The 20,512-nt window shown below is 44.5% G+C and overlaps 1 protein-coding gene across 1 annotated transcript; it reads right to left on the minus strand.

Moving 5' to 3' along the window:
- Positions 1–370: 370 nt before the first annotated feature.
- On the minus strand, positions 371–19,135 carry LOC126204095 (larval cuticle protein A3A-like). Its single transcript, XM_049938513.1, has 4 exons — positions 19,121–19,135; positions 7,683–8,009; positions 5,365–5,497; positions 371–884 (listed from the first exon to the last, which is right to left on the minus strand). The coding sequence occupies exons 1-4, from the start codon at positions 19,133–19,135 to the stop codon at positions 694–696; spliced, it is 666 nt and encodes a 221-aa protein (XP_049794470.1). The 3' UTR covers positions 371–693.
- Between the last annotated feature and the right edge of the window lie 1,377 nt (positions 19,136–20,512).

The following is a 20,512-nucleotide window of genomic DNA, read 5'->3' on the forward strand; positions in this document are numbered from 1 at the left end:
AGTTGTCGTCGCGTTTTCACCCAATTTAACGCCAAAAGAAATGGCATACCGTTGCGCAATATTATGCGGTTTCATTTCCGTGACGAGAGACACAAATACCTGGTAACTTATTACAGCACGACTCACGACTGAGCAGCTGCATCGATGTGCCGCTTGAACTAGTAGCAGCTTATAGACCAAGGTCAAAGATATTGTGCCTACGCAAGCCTGCAAGGTTGTCACATCTTGCAAAGATTTATTGTCACACCTCGCATATAAGATTCTTAATATTTTTCATACGAGATTTGATTTGCACGTGTTAATGACAATACAAGATGTTGCAAGGACAAAGGGAAAAATACATATATTCGAATCTTGAAGCATGAAATTTATTTACAAAAAGGATAGATACATGCATAGAGCGCTTCGCATTACAAAATAAATAAAAGCAGAGCAGTTGAGCATGTGACGAGAGAAAAATCAGTATCCATCGCCGTGTAGAGCCGTTAAACGTGCTGCGACATTTGGTGTCACAGCGGCGCACAGGTGACTACGTTCCGTTCGCCACTGTGACGACTCCCGACGACTTCGGAGGCTCCTGTCCAGGGGGGTTAAGACTGCTGGGATACCCAGCGTGTGATGTCCACGGACCACCTGGCGAAGCCTACGGAGTCCTCTGCCGCAGAAGCCGCTGCTGTGCCGTAGGCGGCACGCCTAGTACTTCTTGAGGTACTGGAGCGCGGGGCCGGCGGCCACCACTTTGCCGACGCCGACGCCGACCACCGGCTTGGCGACGGCGACGGCGCCCGTGTCGCGGTGTACGACCGCGTTGAAGCCGTTCACCGGGTCGGCCTGGTACTCCACCGTGCGCCTGGAGCCGTCGGGCTCCACCAGCGAGTAAACGCCTGCAGGATGAACGGGACGTCAGTACTCCATCAGTCCATGTGCAGCAACAACAGGTACAGCAGCTGGGTTCGCGAGTCGTAAGGACTACGTGCTCATAACGGCCATCATATTCAGCCATCATTTCAGGTTCTCTGTATTGAACCAGATTGCTAACACCGACGTATGTCGTAGGATGTCCCCCCAGAGATATCCGCGTACACCTCATGCATCAATCACGACTTTCACAAGTCCGTTACAGCAAAGGGAATGCTTCGATGAAAGATTTTATCAGTGAAAGCAACAGGTGAAGCAGCAGGTTTCAGTGTTCAGGGTGGAAATTGGAACGTATCTGATTCTAAGCGAAATGAAATGTCTGACACTCGATAACCCACTCACAAGGGAACCTCCCCATCTCACCCCCCTCAGATTTAGTTATAAGTTGGCACAGTGGATAGGCCTTGATAAACTGAACACAGATCAATTGAGAAAACAGGAAGAAGTTCTGTGTAACTGTGAAAAAATAAGCAAAATATACAAACTGAGTAGTCCATGGACCACATAGGCAACATCATGAGAGTGTGAGCTCAGGAGCGGCGTGGTCCAGTGGTAGCGTGAGCAGCTGCAAACGAGAGGTCCTTGGTTCAAGTCTTCCGTCGACTGAAAATTTTACTTTCTTTATTTTTGCATAGTTATTATCTGTCCGATCGTTCACTGACGTCTCTGTTCACTGTAATAAGTTTAGTGTCTTTGTTTTGCGACCGCATCGCAAAACCGTGCGATTAGTAGACGAAAGGACGTGCCTCTCCAATGGGAACCGAAAACATTTGATCGCAAGGTCATAGTTCAACCGATTCCTCCACAGGAAATTATGTCTGATATATTCTATACGACACTGGTGACGGCATGTGCGTCACATGACAGGAATATGTTGTCGACCCACCTAACTTGTACACTTGGCGAATGGGTAAAAAGATTCTTCTACCTTGCCCGATTTAGGTTTTCTTGTGGATGTGATAATCACTCCCAAAAAAGTGATGAATACATAAGAGTTTGTCACATAAACTGAAAATAAAAAATTAAAATTTTCACTCAATAGAAGATTTGAACCAAAGACCTTTCGTTCGACAGCTGCTCACGTTAGCACGAGACCATAGCGCTCCTGCGTTCCTAATGTCCTTGATATTGTATATCTTCCCACGAACTACTCAGTTTGTATAACTTGCTTATTTCTTCACAGTTCCACAAAACTTCTTCCTGTTTTCTCAATTGATCTGTGTTCAGTTTTTCGAGGCCTATCCACTGTGCCAACTTATAACTAAATCTGAGGGGGGTGCGATGGGGAGGTTCCCTTGTCAGTATCCACCAAATAGTTCTTAATACTTCTCTTCACCGACGGTTCTTGACAGCTAATTGAGACGTAAGACTCTATAGTTGCTTTCTAGCCACCGCGATGTCCACACAAACTTTAAAGTTAGGGGTACTAAAACTAAAACGTTAGCGTATCATGTAGCTTGCGATAATATCCCAGTTTATTTCGTATGACATGTATCTAGGATGTAATACATATTCATTATATCATTAGAGGTTCGTTAAATATTGAACGGAGATATTTAGAAGCAATTCTTAAAGTACATTAAATGTTGACGGAAGACAAATCTTTGTTAGATTTTCTCTTACGCACTTCTTTAGTCCACAACCGTGTTTCTGTCATTCTGGAAACTCAGCCACTGTATTCGACTCAAAGCAAGTTCACTGTAAGTTGTCATCTTTTCAAAGTGACTGAGTGAAAATTCCCAATTAAAATGCTGAACACAGTTCGTTCTGCTTCCGCTAGTAGAAAATGTTCATTTAGTGGTGATGACCTGAACGAAGACTCGCTAAAGCATTGTCTCCCTGAATACTGATTACATTTGTCCCAGAACGGAATTGAAATTAGTGGAAAAAATAAGTATGTTATATGGTCAGATAACCGGTTAAACTTACAAGGGTCCCGAAAATTCATATTGTCGCGCCATAATGAGTGGCTAAAAAAGAAAGTGTATGCTGTACAACACGTTGCGCTAGTGTATTATGAAGATTATCAGAACATTTAGCTAATAAATAATTGTCTATTTAACCAAGATTTCACTATTCAGCATCCAGAAGAGGACAAATAACTGTTTTACGAAATACCACTGTTTTGACAATACGTCGAAGTGTGTACCTTTAGAGAAATCAGAGTTCTCTCATTTTCTTTCGACAACAGAAATTATAAACCTCAGCTATGACAGAATTGCATCTGATTAAGTTGTAGCGCATTATCCTTACAATATTCCAACAATACAATTATAATTATATGTTTTTTTTTAATTCTTGCAAAGTTATGCATGTTTTACGTTTTGACGAAAAGTGAAAAACAAAAATAAAGCTTTCAGAATCTCGTTGTCAACTCAATCTCATGTGACCGAATTTCTGAATTATACTGCCCACTATTATATACATTCACTACAGGAAAAGACGAATATTCCTTCGAAAATTCCTCATAGATGTCGGCAGGGATTATCACGCTTACGACACGGGTTACCGAGAGGTGTACCTTTTACAGTGGAACAGTTTGTCGCAGATCTTATTAATAGAGGAAATAAATTTCCTGTATGAGTCTGCGATCATTATGAATATTTTGTGAACAACGCCGTATACACCGCTAAATAAAATTCTTTATTTATATTAAGCCGTTTCAGCTACTGCCATCATCAGATATAAAAACTTACAAGTTGCAAAACAAGCTCCAGTGTCAGTATTAAAAGCTATATATATACTAATAGGGCCGTCAACTAACAATTCAGTCGACGCCACGATTAGAGATAGGTTTTAACAATGACCCTTTTTTGGTATCAAATGATGGCGAGTAATATAAATAAAGAAATGTCTTAAGCGATCCAGCGGCTTCATTGACAAAGCGTTGTAGGTCTATAGCAAGGTGACTTGATAAGTGATTCTGCCCGACTGATATTAGCGCGTGGCACATGATTGAGACGATAAATTTCAAGCTACGACGGCTGTGAGGGGACATTTCGATTAGCCTGAGTACAAGGCAGTCAAGAGTTTCTTGTTCAAGTGTACGAGTTTCAGGTAGGGTGACTACTACCAGTAGCATTTGGTAAGAGCCTCAGGGCAAACAGACGTGCAGAGTTATATAAAATTTCAAGTGGAGGGTAATTTCATGCCTTCTTCACACTCCACCAGTGGCAACCTGCTCACGCTTTCGTCATGGAGAAGGTTAAAACTTACAAGGGGAGGCCGCCAATTGTGAAATTCAGATTCGATTCATACTGCGCGTAATAAAAGCTCATGGCCAGAGGTGTAATGTGGCAAAGCACCAAGATACACTTCTCAGCCGTTGTCGAGAAAATCGACAGTTAAAAGAAACCGTTGCCGTGAACTACTCTCTACGATTCCCATTTTCCAACAGCGTCGTGGCGCAGTGGTAAGCGCTCGGGTTCGTAATCCGAAGGTCGCCGGATCGAATATCGCGCCATGCAAATTTTTTTTAGTATTTGTTTTTGTAATTCAAATATATATATATATATATATTCCCGGCAATCAGTTGCAACAATTATGCATATAATAAGTTGTTGAAAGTCGTTTGTCGTTGAAAAACTGGCGACTTCGAACATGATTATGTTTTCCGCAAACAAAGTTGTATTTCTCAAATGTTATTAATTGTCTTCATAATGTTTACACGTGTAGTTAACGGAAGACGTAGAAACGATATTCCGAAACGAATACGTATAGTGTAAGTCAAACGTTCGAATTAGAGTAGAGATCCCACAATATATATATATATATATATATATATATATATATATATATATATATATATATTCCCGGCAATAAGTTGCAACAATTATGCATATAATAAGTTGATGAAAGTCGTTTATCGTGGAAAAACTGGCGACTTCGAACATGATTATGTTTTCCGCAAACAAAGTTGTATTTCTCAAATGTTATTAATTGTCTTCATAATGTTTACACGTGTAGTTAACGGAAGACGTAGAAACGATATTCCGAAACGAATACGTATAGTGTAAGTCAAACGTTCGAATTAGAGTAGAGACCCCACAATATATATATATATATATATATATATATATATATATATATATATATATATATATATATATATATATATATATATATATTTGAATTACAAAAAACAAATATTAAAAAAAAAGGTTGCATGGTGCGAGATTCGATCCGGCGACCTTCGGATTACGAACCCGAGCGCTTACCGCTGCGCCACGACGACATAGTAAACTATAGATCGTAGAGAGTATTTCACCCCAATGGTTTCTTTTAACTGTCGGTTTTCTCGACAACGGCTGAGAAGTGCATCTTGGTGCTTTGCCACATTACACCTCTGGCCATGAGCTTTTATTATGCGTAGTATGAATCGAATCTGAATTTCACAATTGGCGGCCTCCCCTTGTTAGTGTGAAGAAAGCAGGAGCTGATCCTCACCTTGTACGACGTCACCGTCGCGGGTCTCCTGCTGGGACTTGGTGTCTCCGGTGATGGCGTCCTGCACGTCGTACGAGAAGCTGTACTGCGGGTGCGGGTCGAAGTCTGCGCTCTCCGCCGCAGCTGCTACAACCTGTGCCGATACAGCAAACCATCGTCACTGCACAATCTTCCCTTGGAAAACTAACAGCCAGTCGTAGCATCTGAACTGGTGTGAGACGCAGCCATATCTGAATATGTACGCGGTGACTGAGGCATCACTCGGGGGTTTCAAATACGTGCAGAAAGGTAAACACAATACATTAAAAAATCTGTACGTCATTCTATTACAACTTTCCACAGTTTCAGTGAATCATTTCACATGAGTGATGGGACTGTTTTCAACCAAGAACTCAGTTAATTATCTGGTCTGTCCACGCGAACTGATTTCGTAATCTTATTAAAGAAGGGACGGTAAGATTTTTTTTCTCAGTCCGCTTTCAGATGCTACGCAACTGATTTGTGCTCTTTCGAAAGTATTTATAAAACTCAGTTTAGTATTTATTAAGAATCCACAAAACACATATTTTCAAGCTTTATCTACACATGTCTGAGTGGCACTCTTAGTATCTATAGATTTGAGGAAGATGCTTTCAAGTGCGTTTGCAGGATATCTCTGCAGCCCTGGTACACGTTGAAATCCCCACGGTACAGTACCGTAGCAAGCCGCTAGAGGTAAGAAAACAAACTGTAATGAGATTTTCGCTCTGCACCGAAATGTGCGCCGATATGAGACGTCCTGTCAGATTTAAACTGTTCCAGACCGAGACTCGAACTCGGCACCTTTGCCTTTTGCGGACAAGTGCTCTACCATATGAGCTACCACGACCCGTCCTCACAGCTTCAGTTCTGCCAGAGTGCTTGCCCGCGAAAGGCGAAGGTCTAGAGTTCGAATCTCGGTCCGGCACACAGTTTTAATCTTACAGCACGTTTCCAAACAAACTGATGTAGTCAAATGCTAAGTGCAGATGTTCTTGCTGTGGTCTTCAGTCCGAGGACCGGTTTATGGAGCTGTCCATGTTACTGTATCCTGTGCAAGCTTCTTCATCTCTGAATAACCACTGCAACCTACATCCTTCAGAATCTGCTTACTGTTTTCATCTCTTCTTCCTCGACGACTTTTACCTCCACCCTCCTACACACACCTACCTTCAGTATTTGTACCCTAGTTTTGGCGAACCCGTGGTGTCTAGGAATGTGTCCTATTAACCGAACCCTTCTCCACACTTCTATTCAGTACCTCCTCATTATTTATGCGATCTACGCATCTGATGTTAAACATTCTTCTCTAGCACCACATTTCCAACTTCCAGTCTCTACTGTTCATCATCTGTGTTTCGCTTAGATACAAGGCTACGTCCCATACAAATAGCTTCACAAAAAACTTCCTGGCACTTAAATGTATATCCGGTACTAACAAATTCCTCTTCTTCAGAAACGCTTTCCTTGCCATTGGCAGTTAACATTTTATATGCTCTCTACTTCGGCCATCATTAGTAATTTAGCTGCTCAAATAGCCAAACTCGTCCACATTTTCAAGTGCTTCATTTCCTAATCTAATTTCCCCAGCATCATATGATTTAATTCGACAACATTCCATCATCGTCATTTTCTTTTTTGTCGATGTCCTTTCAGGACACTGTCTTTCGCGTTTAACTGCTCTTCCAAGATCTTTGCTGTGTCTGACAGAATTACAATGTCATCGGAAAACTTCGAAGTCTTTTGTTTTTTTTTTTTTTTTTTCTCCCCGAGCTCCAAATTTTCTTTTGTTTTCTTTACTGCTTGTTCAATGTACAGATTGAATAGCAACGAGGATAGAATATAATCCTGTCTCAATCCCTTCTGAACCAGTGCTTCACTTTCATGCCCCTCGACTATTTTAACTGCCGTCTGGTTTCTGTAGCAGTAGTAAATAGTCTTTCGCTCCCTTCGCTATCTTCAGAATTTCAAAGAGAGTATTCCAGTCAATACTGTCAAAAGATTCGCTGTGTTATTTTGTTTTTGCTCCAATAGCGGCGAGCGGCATTACTGTGGCACCGGAATCTCAGTGTTTACCCAGACTGTAGACCTGTACATGCAAAATAAGAAAAAAATAATTGCATAAATTTATTTTTTCGAGGTTGTAATTAAAAGTTTATGACTGCTGCTCGTATAGAGTACACAGTTACTGGCTTATCTGATCAACGCACTCAGTGCGCATGGCCACTTCTTACTACGTACTTCTTGCTGTGGTAGGTATGTGTGTGGTACACAATAGAGCAGGAGGACATGTGCTGTACCTTTCCGGCGGCAACGACTGGAGCCTTGGCGGCATAGGCGACGGGTGCCGGGGCTGCGTGCGTGGCGTAGGCTATGGGCGCCGCGACGTGCGTGGCGTAGGCGAGGGGCGCGCCGGCGTGCGTCGTGTAGGCGAGGGGCGCCCCGGCGTGCGTGGTGTACGTGATGGGGGCGGCGCCGTGGTAGGCTATGGGGCCCGGGTGGGCGGCGTAGGCGATGGGGCCGGGGTGCGCCGCCAGCGCGACGGGCGCCGCCGCGTGGTACGTCACCGCAGGCGCCACGACGCCAGCGCGCGCCGCGCAAACCAGCGCCGCCAGCAGCGCCGCCAACTGGAACAGAGCAGAACTAGAGTCACCACCGGGCACGACGCTACTCCAGCAACACAAGCGACTAGTTACTACGGATTGTTTCTTAAACTATTTTATTATGTTGTTCAATTAGAATTAAGCATGGTCTACGTCGTGTGACGGAATTTTCCTGCCGTTTATATGTGATATAAATATAGTGCAGTTATTTTTCTGTGTGATACCTTAAAACGTACGCGCATCACTGTGTTGAGTTTATTGATTTTTTATTTATTTATTTATTTTCTTCCTGCGTGCAAGAATGTTCTCACAAACACGTGACATACTGTGCGACCTGATATTTTTTGCACAGCCGTAACAGCGCCTCTAGGTTGACTATGCTTATCAGCATAGACTATACGTTTTGCTTACATGCGTCCACACTACACCATCTGGCCTGCTTCTCAAGGCAAAATGAGCACTAATGGCTTAGTCTTGCCACATGTACTTGGAGGAAATAGCCAACCTAAAAACATACGACTTAATTATTAGTATGCAAATGACGCAAATACTGATTTAATTTTGTTCAGTACACCGTCCTCAGTCACTAATAGAAATATCTGTCCACATGCACATACCAGTTACATCTTTGTTTCTCTCTCTCTCCATCTCACTCTCTCTCTCTCTCTCTCTCTCTCTCTATATATATATATATATATATATATATATATATATATATATATATATATATATACATTGACACCGGTGTGTCAGACCCACCATACTTGCTCCGGACACTGCGAGAGGGCTGTACAAGCAATGATCACACGCACAGCACAGCGGACACACCAGGAACCGCGGTGTTGGCCGTCGAATGGCGCTAGCTGCGCAGCATTTGTGCACCGCCGCCGTCAGTGTCAGCCAGTTTGCCGTGGCATACGGAGCTCCATCGCAGTCTTTAACACTGGTAGCATGCCGCAACAGCGTGGACGTGAACCGTATGTGCAGTTGACGGACTTTGAGCGAGGGCGTATAGTGGGCATGCGGGAGGCCGGGTGGACGTACCGCCGAATTGCTCAACACGTGGGGCGTGAGGTCTCCACAGTACATCGATGTTGTCGCCAGTGGTCGGCGGAAGGTGCACGTGCCCGTCGACCTGGGACCGGACCGCAGCGACGCACGGATGCACGCCAAGACCGTAGGATCCTACGCAGTGCCGTAGGGGACCGCACCGCCACTTCCCCGCAAATTAGGGACACTGTTACTCCTGGGGTATCGGCGAGGACCATTCGCAACCGTCTCCATGAAGCTGGGCTACGGTCCCGCACACCGTTAGGCCGTCTTCCGCTCACGCCCCAACATCGTGCAGCCCGCCTCCAGTGGTGTCAAAATGGTTCAAATGGCTCTGAGCACTATGGGACTCAACTACTGAGGTCATAAGTCCCCTAGAACTTAGAACTACTTAAACCTAACTAACCTAAGGACAACACACACATCCATGCCCGAGGCAGGATTCGAACCTGCGACCGTAGCGGTCGCGCGGTTCCAGACTGTAGCGCCAGAACCGCTCGGCCAACAGCGGCCGGCCGAGTGGTGTCGCGACAGGCGTGAATGGAGGGACGAATGGAGACGTGTCGTCTTCAGCGATGAGAGTCTCTTCTGCCTTGGTGCCAATGATGGTCGTATGCGTGTTTGGCGCCGTGCAGGTGAGCACCACAATCAGGACTGCATACGACCGAGGCACACAGGGCCAACACCCGGCATCATGGTGTGGGGAGCGATCTCCTACACTGGCGGTACACCACTGGTGATCATCGAGGGGACACTGAATAGTGCACGGTACATCCAAACCGTCATCGAACCCATCGTTCTACCATTCCTAGACCGGCAAGGGAACTTGCTGTTCCAACAGGACAATGCACGTCCGCATGTATCCCGTGCCACCCAACGTGCTCTAGAAGGTGTAAGTCAACTACCCTGGCCAGCAAGATCTCCGGATCTGTCCCCCATTGAGCATGTTTGGGACTGGATGAAGCGTCGTCTCACGCGGTCTGCACGTCCAGCACGAACGCTGGTCCAACTGAGGCGCCAGGTGGAAATGGCATGGCAAGCCGTTCCACAGGACTACATCCAGCATCTCTACGATCGTCTCCATGGGAGAATAGCAGCCTGCATTGCTGCGAAAGGTGGATATACACTGTACTAGTGCCGACATTGTGCATGCTCTGTTGCCTGTGTCTATGTGCCTGTGGTTCTGTCAGTGTGATCATGTGATGTATCTGACCCCAGGAATGTGTCAATAAAGTTTCCCCTTCCTGGGACAATGAATTCACGGTGTTCTTATTTCAATTTCCAGGAGTATATATATATATATATATATATATATATATATATATATATATATATATATATATGTGTGTGTGTGTGTGTGTGTGTGTGTGTGTGTGTGTGTGTGTTTGTGTGTAAATTTGTATATATGTAGGTCTTGTACGCATTCTGTTCTTTCATCGCTGTATCCAGAGAGATTAATATAAATTAATTAATTATAAAATCAGAGGAGCAGACAGTGGAAGCGAAGATGAAGATGGGAAAGAATACAGAGTAATGGCGTGAATTCTTCTGGACAGCAAATGTATTAAAATGAAATATATATACTACAATAAATGGTTCAAATGGCTCTGAGCACTATGGGACTTAACATCTGAGGTCATCAGTCCCCTAGAACTTACAACTACTTAAACGTAACTAATCTAAGATCATCAAACACATCCATGTCCGAGGCAGGATTCGAACCTGTGACCGTAGCGGATAAGACGAATAAAAGTGTAATAAAGAACGTGTCATTCTAACTAGGTAATGTTTTCGAGGTTTTGTAAGCGATTTACGAGCGTATCTGATGTTCGAGCCTTAAATGACGCAAGAATATGACTTTTACTGAATCATACTGAGCAATTATTGATTACTAAGCCACAATTCTGTTAAGATATAGGATTCTAATTGCTTTATGTATCTTTTATGTTGAATAATAGTTCACGTGAATACAATTATATATCGAATGCTTTGATCAAATATGACGAAAAATCGCTGATTTCAAACTGAATATAGCTGTCCCAGCTTGATATTTCCTTAACATACTCCGGATTTATCTGGTCATTTCAGGAAAGATGTTTCATTCTAGTCAGTTTATCGCAGTAGAGCGTCAATAATTCTGAAAGTGTATATTTGCGTTAAAATCAAGAAGAGTGCTACGCCTCTTCGCAATGTCAGTGAAGGCAGTGATTGTAGCATCATTCTCCGCCTTCATACGTCACGAAGCAGGAGGGACTTCATCGCATATATCTTTGGACATGAGTGACGCTCGAAGCGGACCGAAGAAACTGACCCTCTCGGTCCAGTCAAGACTGAAAGCAGGCCTTGGAAACCACCTTGGGGCGCACAAATGTGCCGCTTGTGAGGATTTAACTTCCTTTCGAGTAATCGAGGATTCGTAAACAATCCATCTACGATGTAACTACGAAAATTCGATAGACTTAAGTATAAAAATAATCTGCTAGTTAATGTAAATGTATTTAAAATGTAAAGTTTGCTATCAACTCGAATGTATTTGTTTGTATTCCGTTTATTTTCAACCTTGTTTTTCAGCTTAAGTGTGTTGTACGATAATACTCTGTGTAGGAAGGGTTGCATTAAATTATTCTGCTTTGCAATCCGAGGCCACTTGCAATACTGATCGAAACGTTGGTTGGTAATTTTATGCTCTGGTGCGACCTACAAGCCAGAAGAAAGTTATGGAAACTACTTGCAACCACCAAATGCTACAAACATGCAAATATAGAAAGGAATGCACAACTTAAAGATTCATGAGTCCAACGGTACCACACTTCGGTTTCTACATACGAACTACTAAGCTGAGCAGACGGATTTAAATAAAATTTTAAATCACGATTATTTTTTTCCGTGATCCGATTTTGGTGAAATAAAGCCTACGTCTTACCCCAAGCTACGCTCAAGTTACCTGTCGAGACCTCACGAAAATTTGTTTGGAGAGAAGAGTGTTGAAACAAACAGACAGATAGGACTGTTTTACAGTTTTATTATTTATAATTAAATAATAAGCAAACAGATGCACAAAAGAAATTTAATTTCTGTACCAGTTCTGGGCACTTAGTTCCCTTTCTCAGAACGTCATACCCATCACATTAAAGTCCTCTGAAGAAGGGCGATAAGTGCTGGAAACCGGTAAACAAATTAAATTTTCTTTATGCAACCGGTTGCCTATTATTTTACTATACATGACTCCAGTTGTGAGGCTGGATAAAATACTAAGTTGTATTGTTGGTATAAAATATAGTATACCAAATTCGTGGGAAAGTTATGGGACATTAGTCGCTTGTCAGCTGCTGACGCCTATGTGATTGAGTTCTCTCAGTGCAGTCCTGGTACAAATGGGTTCCTTAGGTCCTGATACAAATGAGTTGTTATGTCCCACATTCAAACTGACTGGTAGTAGTTTGCCGATCGCTCCATCGGTTCTACAGAGGAGACGTACCGTCCTTTGATCGAACACTTGTGGCCGTCCTCTGAGGTGGTTTACGTGTGCGAAAAGAAGACCCACCCTAGAGGAAGTTGACTTAGGACGTCCCGCCTTGTTCATAACACGCGTGTCTGTAACTCACCTCTCAGAAATTGAGTCTAAACTACCAACGCACCAACTACTTCATTCAGGTGGAATACACACCACACCTTCAATGGAACTACCCTTTTGATGACTGCCCAGTTTACATCGAATAAGAAGTTGTTCCAGAAATCTTCGTTCTTCTTTGCAATGAAAGTAGCTAGAAAGATTGGCATTCTTCAAGCCTCCGAATTTAGCTCTACAGACACCATGTGTGAATTGAGCACCCCATACCAACTTCTGACGCATGATATATTGACGATGTTGAGATACATTAGTTCTTAATGCACAATACATATTTCTGTTGCTTAACACAATACTCACAAAATACCCAACGCTTTCCTTTGGGAAATGTAGCCACCCACGTTCGTCGCAACACTTCTGACTCGGTGTTCAAAGTCACTCGAGATACACTGCGTGGCAGATGAAAGCAACATTCTGGTTTTAGAGACCAGTCGTGTTTCGTGTAATCACTAACAACGCAGTTCAAAATCTTCTTTTCTGTTTGAAGAAGACAATTACTTCAGCGAAGTCACCTCGTAAATGCCAACGTGTTATAATCTGTGACTATTTAGTGACCACGTAATCAACCCAATAAAAATGTTAGAAGTGATTTGGAGTAGCCACCATAGCTTAGAAGTTGATTCTATCTATGAAGGAACATATCATGTAGAACAATGCGCCTTTAAACACTAAAATAAAAACGCCAAACGAGAGTAGTCCTTTATACAATGTGACGATACGTGAGACAGACGTCTCTTGGGCGTGTACAGCCCTACTTTAATATGGCCGTAATAGAGGCGAAGAGTAAGCACCAATTCTCCTCGCTGAATTTCTGGAAGTGAAAACAAAAATACATCTGTAGTTAATTTTATCCGTCGGCTGTCTTAGATGTTCCAGTGCATTTTGCTGTGTAACACTGCCATATAAGTTCAGTCATAGCAACAAAGTGTGCTCATTAGCAGGCAGTGAACGTATTGGGTCGGACTAAATACGTTTCGAGTAACACAGTCAAAGCCAGGGCAAAGAATGGTACAAGCCAGATTTAGATGGAATCATACAGCGGACATTAATGTACTTGCCCTGAAGAATGGCGGATTAGCATATAATGGAAACCTGTGTTCCTCGGGCGGTGGGGCGGACGCATATGGCGCATAACTCGTGCATGTCCACCAGGAATTCTGATGTGCTGTAAAAACATCACGTCCAAAAATCACTCAAGGTCGCGTCATCAAGTCTACATTGTCCTTCCAGAGGTCCTTGCACCTGGAAGGCCGAACATAACAGCCAAGAAATCGCATCCACCGGGGGGATTTTCAAAGCAACTGCTGGGCTGGAACTATGATTTTCCTCTAAAATGAACAAAGATAATAAAACTGTTCACCACAGTTTTAGTTCCTCAGCTGTAGTAATATCATCTGACAAAACTGACACATTATTGACGAAAATTTCTAGATGTGGCAGAAATTTTGAATCTTCAGCGGAGTGTGCGCTGACACTAAACTTTCTGCCTGATTAAAACTGTTAGCAGCACCAATACTCGAACTCGGGATCTTTGCATTTCTGGGTAAGTGCTCTACCGACCTTTCCTTTTTCATTTTATCCGCCACTGTTATCGTCATTTGGTCTGGATGAAATTTTTAGGACACTCCTTTAAGTTCATCGGTGAATACTGCTCTGTTTTTTCTTAATTACAGAGGAAGCAAGCCCCTCAGCCGAACACTCTCAGCTACCGTGCTGGCACCGACTGAGGTAACCAACCTCCCCCCCCCCCCCACCCCCCGTCTCACCAGTATCTCATCTCCTACTTTCCAAACCTTACAGAGAAGCTTTCCTAACAAACCTGCAGTACTAGTACTCTCGCAACAATAGATATTACGCAGACATGGCTTAGCCAAAGTCTGGGGGATGTTTCAAGGTTGAAGTTTTCACACTGCAGCGGAGTGTGCGCAGAATATGAAAATTAATCGCCAATTAAAACGGTGTGCCGGGTAGAGACTCGAACTCTGAACTTTTACCTTACGTGGGCACTGCTCTAGCGACTGAGCTCCCCAAGCAGGGCTCAGGACCCTTTCAACTGTAATTTCACCAGAACCTCGTCTCCTGACTTACAAAAATCACAGAAGCTCTCCTCCGAAACTTTCAGGACGCACTATGAAAGAAAGGATACTGCGGAGTCATGGCTGAGCCCTGGGGGATGCGTCCAGGTTCGCGAAAGGGGAAGGTCCCGAGTTCGAGTCTCGATTCGGCGCACAGGTTTAATCTGCCAGGAAGTTTCACTTTAAGATGTGTATTCATCTAATCTCAACTTTACCATGAAAAAAGTTATAAGGTAGTATTTATCAAACTCGGAGTGACTTCACTTGCTTTTGCTATCAAGTCCAGAAAATACACACTCATTGAGTGTTCTGGAGTGGGTTTTGTGTACAGAAATTATTGTTATTGGTTCAACCTGTCGTTCAGAGAATAAATAAAAGTACTGTACTGAGTTTTCGACAGTGAGCTTTCCCACGATTTGAAATAACTAACGAATCTCATTCATAATATTTTGTGGTTATAGAACAGTGCAATTAGCAATTTTTCTTGACTTATCATGTAAGGAATTGTTTCTACCTACGAAACCCTCTGGACAACGCTGTTATTAATATATATGACGTCACAGGTCCCATTCTCATAACAAGCTGACAAAAAAGAGTTAAAGGAAAATTTAACCAAATTGTGCACTGAAGCCAAGAGTGATCAAGCAACAGTCACGATCCGGAAATGTTACAATCTATCTGAAGATCGCCTGCTGTATGTGTTATCTAGTCATATGGGTCCCGATTTCAGTTATTAACAGCTGATGGTAGGGTCCTGACAAGGTCACAAACGAAGTGGTTCTGGAAAGAGCAGGTGAGAAGCTTCTGGAGTTTCATTGTTAAAAGAAGAGTGCAATTTACAGGTCATCTATTAAGACATAAAGGACTCCTGAACACAATCATAGAGGGATATGTCGAGGGAAAAAGACCAAGAGGAAGACCACGACTGAGGTACATGGATCAAATCGTGAAAGATGTGGGACGTAACACCTATAAAGAAATGAAGAGAAAAGCTGAAAGACGCACAGAATGGAGACAAGCTGCCATTGTAGCTGTTGCAAACCAATCCTTGGATTGACCACTACAGAAGAAGGTAGGCTCCTAGTGTGGCGCAGATGCTACGAAGCCATGGATCGAAGTTGTCAACAAGGCTTTGTGCAAGCTGGCGGTGGCTCCATAAAGGTGTGAGCTGTGTTTACATGGAATTGACTGGGTGCTCGGTTCAAACTGAACCGATCGTTGACTGGAAATAGTTATCTTCGCTTCTTAGACTACTGGCCATTAAAATTGGTACACCAAGAAGATGACGTGCTACAGACGCGAAATTTAACCGACAGGAAGAAGATGCTGTGATACGCAAATGATTAGCTTTTCAGAGCATTCACACAAGGTTGCCGCCGGTGGCGACACCTACAACGTGCTGATATGACGAAAGTTTCCAACCGATTTCTCATACACAAACAGCAGTAGACCGGCGTTGCCTGGTGTAACGTTGTTGTGATGCCTCGTGTAAGGAGGAGAAATGCGTACCATCACGTTTCCGACTTTGATAAAGGTCGGATTGTAGCCTATCGCGATTGCGGTTTATCGTATCGCGACATTGCTGCTCGCGTTGGTCGAGATCCAATGACTGTTAGCAGAATATGGAATCTATGGGTTCAGGAGGGTAATACGGAACGCCGTGCTAGATCCCAACGGCCTCGTATCACTACCAGTTGAGATGACAGCCATCTTATCCGCATGGCTGTAACGGATCGTACAGCCACGTCTCGATTCCTGAGTCAACAGATGTGGACGCTTGCAAGACAACAACTATCTGCACGAACAGTTCGACGACATTTGCAGCAGCAGGGACTATCAGCTCGGAGACCATGGCTGCGGCTACCCTTGACTTGATGCTGCATCACAGACAGGAGCGCCTGCGATGGTGTACTCAACAACGAACCTGGATGCACGAATGGCGAAAGGTCATTTTTTCGGATGAATCCAGGTTCTGTTTACAGCATCATGATGGTCGCATCCGTGTTTGGCGACATCGCGGTGAGCGCACATTGGAAGGGTGTATTCGTCATCGCCATACTGGCGTATCACCCGGCGTGATGGTATGGGGTGCCATTGGTTACACGTCTCGGTCACCTCTTGTTCGCATTGACGGCACTTTGAACAATGGACGTTACATTTCAGATGTGTTACGACCCGTGGCTCTACCCTTCATTCGATCCCTGCGAAACCCTACATTTCAGCAGGATAATGCACGACCGCATGTTGCAGGTCCTGTGCGGGCCTTCTGGATACAGAAAATGTTCGACTGCTGCCCTGGCCAGCACATTCTCCAGATCTCTCGCCAATGAAAACGTCTGGTCAATGGTGGCCGAGCAACAGGCTCGTCACAATACGCCAGTCACTACTCTTGATGACCTGTAGTATCGTGTTGAAGCTGCATGGGCAGCTGTACATGTACACGCCATCCAAGCTCCGTTTGACTCAATGCCCAGGCATATCAAGGCCGTTATTACGGCCAGAGGTGGTTGTTCTGGGTAAAGATTTCTCAGGATCTATGCACCCAAATTGCGTGTAAATGTAATCACATGTCAGTTCTAGTATAATAAAATTTGTCCAATGAATACCCGTTTATCATCTGCATTTCTTCTTGGTGTAGCAATTTTAATGGCCAGTAGTGTAGAAACCATTTGCAGCCATTCATGCACTTCACGCTCCCAAACGACAATGGAATTTTTATGGATGACAGTTGCTCGCAATTGGTTTGAGAACATTCTGGACAACTGGAGCGAATGATGTTGCCGCGCAGATCGCCCGAGATGAATCCTATCGAACATTTATGGGTCATAATCGATAGGTCAGTTCGTGCACAAAATCCTACACCGGCAACACTTTGGCACCTATGGACGGCTATAGAGGCAGCGTGGCTAAACATTTGAACTGGGGATATCCAACGACTTGCTGAGTCGATGCCACGTCGAGTTGCTGCACTACGCCAGGCAAAAGATCCGACACGATACTGGGAGGTATCCCATGACTTTTGTCGCCTCACTGTATCAGAATGTGGATACTTCGAGCAGAGCTATCATCATTGTCACATTGTTCACCACATGAGCTCAGGACCAGACTGATTTTGTGGTTTGTCACTGTTTTCAGAACACGACCGCCTCTGGTTGGCATTGCCAATAAATTCTGCATTAACTGTTACTTATGTAATGTGGGTGTGCCCTACCTTCGAGATTTCCGTGATGTGATGGTTCAAATGGCTCTGAGCACTACGGGACTTAACATCTTAGGTCAACAGTCCCCTAGAACTTAGAACTATTTAAACCTAACCAACCTAAGCACATCACACACACCCATGCCCGAGGCAGGATTCCAACCTGCGACCGTAGCAGTCACGCGGTTCCGGACTGAAGCGCCTAGAACCGCACGGCCACTCTGGCCGGCGTGATGTGTTGTTTTAAAAAGATAATGCAAGACCAGATGTTGCCCATGCTGTCCTGACGTACCTCGAAACGAGGGCTTTTCAACTGTTGCCCGGACCAGCACATTATCCATACACCTCAACCAAGGTGATGGGTTGCTGAGAGACTGGCATGCTACCACTCGCCAGACATTAAGACTGATTCACTTTAATATTGGAATGACATATATATATATGTGATCCCCGCTCATTTAAACTCGATGCCCATCTGGGCTAGAACCAGTGTAAGTACAAGACGTGTCAGCTCTGCAAAGTGAATTTCTCACCCAGTTATCTATCAAATTACGTAAAGCGCCCTGGACTGGGGTAATTAGTGCATCTGCACGAGCTACAATGCCAAGGTGGTGTAGTGGATAAGGCGTTTGCTTAGTAAGCCTGAGACTGCTGTTCGAACCGAGCGAGGTGGCGCAGTGGTTAGCACACTGAACTCGCATTCGGGAGGGCGACCGTTCAGTCCCACGTCCGGCCATCCTGATTTAGATTTTCCGTGATTTCCGTAAATCTCTCCAGGCAAATGCCGGGATGGTTCCTTTGAAAGGGCACGGCCGATTTCCTTCCCGTCCTTTCCTAATCCGATGAGACCGATGAAGTCGCTGTTTGGTCCCTTCCCCCCAACACAACCCAATCCCACTGCTGTTAGAGTCCTGGTCTTGGCACAAATTTTAACTCATTACTTCGGCTTTTATCCTTTTCGAAGATAAAGTTGAGACTCAATATATCTCCAGGAACGTATAATTACATCATATTTACAGATTTAGTCATTACTCTTCCAACTGTAGTACAGCACACACCATTTTCTATCTTACCTGGTGGTGTGTTAATACTGGTCAGCAGTTTAGATGAACATGCGGATGTCCTAATGGTGTTAGTGTGAGAGGCCGATTGTAGATGTGATGTTTCACGGCGCCGGACTCACCTTGAGGAGCATCATGGCGAGTGTTGATGTGGAGGTGATCGCCGAGGTGTGACGAACTGCAGTGTCACCGGCAGCCCGCCGGGGCCTTATATACTTAGCACGGGGAGCAACCGGGACAGACGCCACGCCTCGCCGCTGCCGCGCGCTCGCATCATCAGTTGCTCAACGGGCAGAAAGAAAGCGAGCAGGCTAGAGGGCCGGGCCGGGGCGAGCCCCGGGCGTGGCGGCGCGGCGATTGTGCCGGCAAGGTCGCGGCCCCTCCGTGGGCGAAGCGCCCGTCGCAGGTTCTCGCAACAGCAGCGGCGTCCTCCGAGACACCGCGCCGCGGCCTGGCCACCAGAGGGGGTCATTTCACCGCACAGTGGGTACGACACCGCTCAGACTCGGAAGATTAGTAGCTAAGACTGTTCATCCCGTTTACATCCCGCCAAGCAACCAAAGCATTTACCAATCTAGGAATCAGCATGGGTTTCGAAAAAGACGATCGTGTGAAACCTAGCTCGCGTTATTCGACCACGAGACTCAGAGGGCCATAGACACGGGTTCACAGGTAGATGCCGTGTTTCTTGACTTCTTCAAGCCGTTCGATACTGTTCCCCACAGTCGTTTAATGAACAAAGTAAGAGCATATGGACTATCAGACCAATTTTGTGATTGGTTGAAGAGTTCCTAGATAACAGAATGCAGCATGTCATTCTCAATGGAGAGAAGTCATCCCAAGTAAGAGTGATTTCAGGAGTGCCGCAGAGGAGTGATGTAGGACCGTTACTATTCACAATATACATAAATGACCTTGTGGATAACATCGGAATTTCACTGAAGCTTATTGCGGATGATGCTGTAGTATATCGAGAGGTTTTAACGATGGAAAATTGTACTGAAATGCAGGAGGATCTGCAACGAATTGACGCATGGTGCAGGGAATGGCAATTGAATCTCAATGTAGACAAGTGTAATGTGCTGCGAATACATAGAAAGAAAGATCCTTTATCATCTAGCTATAATATAGCAGGTCAGTAACTGGAAGCAGTTAATTCCTAAATTATCTGGGAGTAGGCGTTAGGAGTGATTTGAAATGGAATGATCATATAAAGTTGATCGTCGGTAAAGCAGATGCCAGACTGAGATTCATTGGAAGAATCCTAAGGAAATGCAATCCGAAAACAAAGAAAGTAGGATACAGTACGCTTGTTCGCCCACTGCTTGAATACTGCTCAGCAGTGTGGGATCCGTACCAGATAGGGTTGATAGAAGAGATAAAGACGATCCAACAGAGAGCAGCGCGCTTCGTTACAGGTTCGTTTAAAAACGCGAAAGCGTTACGGAGATGATATATAAACTCCAGTGGAAGACGCTGCAGGAGAGACGCTCAGTAGCTCGGTACGAGCTTTT

This window comes from Schistocerca nitens, chromosome 9 (assembly GCF_023898315.1).
Source record: "Schistocerca nitens isolate TAMUIC-IGC-003100 chromosome 9, iqSchNite1.1, whole genome shotgun sequence".
Lineage (NCBI taxonomy): Eukaryota > Metazoa > Arthropoda > Insecta > Orthoptera > Acrididae > Schistocerca > Schistocerca nitens.